This window comes from Macrobrachium nipponense, chromosome 22 (genome assembly GCF_015104395.2).
Source record: "Macrobrachium nipponense isolate FS-2020 chromosome 22, ASM1510439v2, whole genome shotgun sequence".
Classification (NCBI taxonomy): Eukaryota; Metazoa; Arthropoda; class Malacostraca; order Decapoda; family Palaemonidae; genus Macrobrachium; species Macrobrachium nipponense.
Window position 1 is genome coordinate 7394028 of NC_087213.1, and position 6000 is coordinate 7400027.

At 34.9% G+C, this 6000-nt stretch overlaps 1 protein-coding gene across 1 annotated transcript in view; it reads left to right on the plus strand.

Moving 5' to 3' along the window:
- Nucleotides 1–6000, plus strand: part of LOC135198471 (DNA (cytosine-5)-methyltransferase 3A-like) — a gene marked incomplete in the record, with an annotated part of 337711 nt that overhangs the window by 274974 nt on the left and 56737 nt on the right. Inside the window, 2 exon segments of the mRNA XM_064226041.1 lie at nt 3134–3219; nt 5640–5707. Coding sequence (XP_064082111.1) covers nt 3134–3219; nt 5640–5707 — 154 coding nt within the window.

Genomic DNA, 6000 nt, shown 5'->3' on the forward strand with positions numbered 1-6000 from the left:
TTGAACTTGGTAGTGACTGACTTCCCTTCTGCGACTCATGGAATTTCTACAGATGCCATCGCTCACAATTTTTTTTTTACAATAATTATCAAAATTTACGATAACAGAAGAAATATTGCATTTTCTTGTATGGATCAATGTTTTTGGCTTATTGAGTTACATTTACTAATTACCCTGTAACTACGAAAGTAAGAGGAATTTTGACGAAATATTTCGTGTACATATTCTCAATTGCCATATGAAGCTCCATGAATTTTTTCATGATTTTGCCTTTTTCACCCTATACCCCCTTATATAAGGGTTCCGGCCTGCCCCCTTAATGGAGCTCTTAATAAACGCTTGATATTTATGGTAGATGACGTCAGAAATCAGCTGTTTCTCCATTCAGTTGTTTATGCCAATACATGTTTACAATAATTGCTTCATTCAGAATTCAAAAAACCAGAATTTTGTAGTGGAGGATGGAGGAGTATCATTAGTATTACAATAGATGAGAGAGAAAGAGAATTGCCTAAGTCAGGTTGTTACACTGATAGATGTCTTAGGTATCCAGATATCCACTTGCAAAAGTTGAAGAATAGTTGTATTGAGAATAATGATAATTTAAATAAAACATGTTTTACTGTAATCATATTACATGTATTATTGTATTACATTATAAGAACAAAATGATGATGCGGCATTTGCATTCTAGGTCTGTTTACAGTCTCAGCTGATCGTGTTTTACGGATATCATCACTGTCTTTAGTTGCTGAATGGAACTTAATTCAGAGATACATACATTCCTTTCTTAAATGATCAAAGTTGTTTTATAAAAAAGCCGAGTCTATATCATGTTTTTCATACAGACAGTCGCCTAAAAGGGAAACCATTGTTTTGTTCACGTTTTGTCGCCATTCTCAAACAACCGCTAATAATAATAACTATACAATAATGAGTGATAATTATTGTACACAATCATCATTCATATGCCTGAATTGTTCGAAACAGTTACAATTTTAAATTGCAAACAGCTTTGCATGTTGCCTCACTTGATGTTCACTGCGTTTGTCATAAAAGCAAGGGGGAATGTGATATAGTGTCATAAAATCATGTAGGGCATTCCACTGTGGGATTAGAGATGTGTATTTCCGGTGATAGAAGTTCACTCTCGACGTGGTTCGGAAGTCATGTAAAGCCGTTGGTCCTGTTGCTGAATAACCACTGGTTCCATGCAACGTCAAAAAACCATACAAACAAACAAACATAAAATAATTTAAAGAATGCCATGAACGGTACCAAAGATGATTTTTATGATATCGACAACGAACCAGACCGGAATCCCCAAGATGGTGGTACATGTGATCAATCTTGTGATATATATGAGAAACCTTTAATGAAAAATGAATATTATGTTATCATAAATGCTATTACTTCTGTAATTACACTACCATTGAAATTTCTTAAAGGTTACCGAAAGATAAAGGTTGCTGTCAGCGCAACCGCAACTCGATGTTTACATTTTCACAGCTAGGACCACATAGATAAAAGTTTCTTTCATTGATTTTGAATCATTCCTCAAAGAGGCTATTTGTTATGGAGATATGCCAATAATATATATGGTAAAATGGTTTATTACCTTTATTATCATTTTATTTCATAAAGTGAATCTTTATGTAGGTCGGTGTTTAGGCTATAGCACCGAGGCCGAGGCTAGCCTATAGATAGTATAATAAAATTCAAGGTTTGATCTTTAGTATTGCAGTATAAGACGACCCCCAGTTTTTTATGGGGGAATTTTAGGATTTAAAGGTCGTGTTATAATGCAGAAATATATGGTACATATTTGCTCTTAAGATATTTTTGAGAGAAAGAACCAGTTTTTATCATAGGTAATGTGTATTCTAATAGGAGAGAAAAGTTTATTTCTCACTTCCACCTTAAAATCATAGACATTTTGGGACAGTTATTCGCTCAATGCCACTCACAGGCCGGTAGGTGCGGTGAACAAATATGTAAAATAACTTTTTTTTTTTTTTTTTTTTTTTTTTTTTTTTTGCAATAATACTTCATGACATGTATTTAGACATTAGACTTCAAATTCATAATTTTCTCAAAAATCGGCTGTTGCCACGCCCCCTTAAACAAACAATCCAAGGTGCACAGAGACTGAACGTAACACCAGTGTTTCATGATGTGGGGATGAATTACTTTTACAGTGCAAAAAAATTGTATAAAACAAGTGTTACTCGATAGGCATTTTACCATAACAAAAAGAAGTGATTCAGGCAAATTGAGTGTTAGTAAAAGAAATAGGTGAAGTGTAGTGAAGAGAAAAATCATCCGAGACAGTTTGGAAGTCAGTGGGAAGCAGATCCCTGTTTCCCACCCAATAACCCTCCACCATCCCCTCCTCCTCCTCTCTACCATCTCACTCGGCGCAATTCTGAACACTCACTCTATGCAAGACTTTAGATTTTTTATTATACAGGCAGGAGGGGGGTTAAGTTATTGGCATAGCGCTGCTAACAAAAAATCACTTTTAACCAAATAAATGGCATTTACCACACCAGAAGTGCCTATGATCCAGTTAATGGTGCTGTTAAATGGTTAACAGCACAAATAAGCAGTTTTTCAGCACCAATAAACTGTCTACCAGTGCCAAAAATCTGGTTAACATCATCATCAGCCAATGATGTAAAACTGAAGCCCTGTTAACCGATGCTACCATTAACCAGGGACTGCCTGTGCTGTATTGCATTTTATTTATTTTATTTTGTATCATTGTTAGATTTATTGTGAAATTCCCTTTCATTTTTTTATCCGAATTGTTACTGCTTTTATGTACATACAGTAATGTTTTTACTGTATCTTTGCTCCTCAACAGTATAAATGCTCCCTTCCTTTATCTCAAGTCAGTTGTGTCATCATGGTGACATACGATTTCGTTCATCTTTTATGTTAAATTTTATCGTGTAATGCTTTACTCTTTTATTTTGTTGAATATGGTTGTCATTAAACTATATAGATTGTTCTAGCTCTCTCATGGGAATATTTGGATCAATATACGAGCATTTTGATATACAAATTGGAACTTTGAACAAATTAAATTTGTATACTGAGGAGCCACTGTAGTGTAATCTTATTTTTACAGGTTTTTACAACGAGAACCTGCCATAATTGATGCTAAGTATTTTTCACCTCAGAGTCGGCCACGTTGCTTTTGGGGAAATATACCAGGTATGTTGAAGTATTGTAATCTGTTCTTATTTTTGCTAGAGAAACAACATACTTTAAAAAATATAAGATGTTAAAGCTCACTCTTCATATCAACACTGAAACCTTCTGATCTTTATGAAGTGTAGGATTTGCTGCCATATCATCTAACAAAATAAGTAATTTCTCTTAGCCCTTAATGGACAGGGAAATAAATCAATATGCAGCACCCTAGGCCGGCAAAACTTTGAGGTCAGGCAGTTTAAGAAAACACACCTCAATGAAAAGAAGAAGATATGCAAATGCACATAGTGTTAGAAAAGAAGTCTACAAAATTTTCTCTACCTTCCACGAGAAGTTGAAAAATGACAGCAGATAAAAAATAGAATTTGTAAAAAAAAATTTAGCATATTTGTTGTAAAATATTTACGTGAGTTTGCTGAGAACGAAGATGCAATAACTTTTTTTGATTTATACGTTTTCTTTATAATATTTCTTTGCACTTTTCTTTGCAAAATTACACCTATAACTGACATTCTATCATAAAAGATAAGAACTAAGCCAACAGCAACCCCATGTTATATTTATGAGCAAATTTACAAAAATACATCTTGTGAGACAGACAGGCATTACATCCTCCCTTGAAGTCAAGAACCCAACTAAGTCCCTCATGAGCCACCCTGTGGATTTTAGCCAGTCTAAAAGTTGCCACTAGTGAATTAATAGGCTATAGAAGTAATGGCACCTCTTTCCTGCCTGATTCCCCCAAATCAATGGCTCGTAATATTGTTACTAACCATGAGCGACTACATCCACCACCCAAAACCTGAGATTGCTACTCTCGTGAGCATATCTGTCCATAAAGGGTTGAAGTTATTAATATGATAATACCACCACAGATATGTGGTGATATAGAAGCCAATCTGAATAATTGCTGTTGAAGTTCTCATGTGTGACAAATTTAGTTTTTTTCCACAAATTATACACAATTAGTAGAAATGTAGGGGCATGAGGAGAAATGAACATGCAGAAAAGCAGCCAAAACTAATATGACCAGATCAAAAGTTACCAATCTTGATAGTGATTATTTAGCACATCCAATAAATTGAATAGTGGATCTCTTTATAGGAAATTAAAAGATGAAGCCAAATAAATAACATAATTTATAAAATAGTGAATATGTTAACAAACTAAAACATCAGATCAATAGTTGGGCTTTGATATTCTTTATACCAAAAAAAATATGCCACTCAGAGTACTGGAAGAAAATAAATTAAGCAAGTTTTGTAATTAAATATCTAAAGAGCTGCAGATCAATATGTACCACAACAAGTTGAATTAACAGTGTTTGCTATAATTAATTCATAACGCCCGTGACTCTAATAGCCATTCTTGTCCCTTAAGATGTCCCTGATTGGTTAGTGATCAGCCAGTCACAGGGTTGGAAACTCCATTCTCTCCCAAGAGAGAAAAATAGAGAAGAGATAAAAAAGAGAAATTGAGTGAAAGAGAGCAACCATCTCACCCTATTCTGAATCTGCTTCTTCCTCGCCTCCTCGTGATCTGATTCTTCTTAGGGACCTGAATCTGAATCTTCTTTCACCCTCATGATCTGAATCTGAATCATCTTCCACAACTCCCTCTCCTTGTACTGCTTTTCTTCAGTTAAAACTGAGATGTAATGAAAATGATAACTTTTGAAAGACATGTTTGTCAGGAGAGGTTGGAGCAGAGATGTTTACTTGGTGAAGGTTTGAGAGATACTGGGAGTTTCCATCCCTGAGACTGGTTGACCACTAGCCAATCAGGTGCCTCATAAGTGATGGGGGTAGATGCCAGATGCATGGGTGCTGTGAATTAATTATAGCAGTGATGAGGCAGCAGGCTCGGAAATTTTTATCCAGATGTGGCCTGTTTGCTGATGCTTTCAAAATAATGACACAATGAAAAGATTTTCTTCTAAGGAGTCTGCTCTGTTCCTTATCATAATGTGCACTTATATCACTTTCAGCTTCATTATGCTTTTGCTGGTACTTTGTATCATTATCATGGCAATTGCATTACAAATAAACGACAGGTTTGTAGATGAGAATTCTCATATTACAGTGTAATCCTTCCTCACATGGATATATGCGTGAGTCAGCGTCATCAGCTTGACTTTGTAGTTTTCAAACGGGTGGTTATAGTTCTGGTCACCACATTGTATAGCATAATCATAATTTATTTTATCTGGGTAGGTTGTCCAAGGCAAATTTTTATGAACAACATTAAACACAGAGAATTATTTACAAAATATATTATAATATGTACAGTAAAATGTAAAAAAGAAATCACAAATACCAGTGAAATCTGAAATTAGTTATTTGACCCAGTCTGCTAGGATTATGGTAGGGAAGCAAAGTAAGTATTTCAGTATTATATGTGAATTTTTTTTTTCTTTCCAGATATGTATAAACCCCTTCCACCGGAAGTGTTGAATAAGGCTCACCCTTTAGGAAAGTGCGTTGCTAAGGTATGGGTATTATCTTGTTTAATTTACTCAATTGTTCATATATGCTCACATTTTTGAGAAGGAAGGATGAAAGGAGTGGAGTATTTGAGCATTATGCAAAGTTCAAGAAAGTTTGCAAATACATACAGTATATGAGAGTGGGAAGAGGGAATAAAAGAAGTAATTTTTGGGTTACTGATCTTGGAAGGTTATTAGGAAGAATGATTTTTTTACATAAGTGACTTACCAAGAAATTACATAGCTGAAAGCTTCCTGCCACGGCAGCCAAAAGACATCTTAGTGGTGCTCAGTTG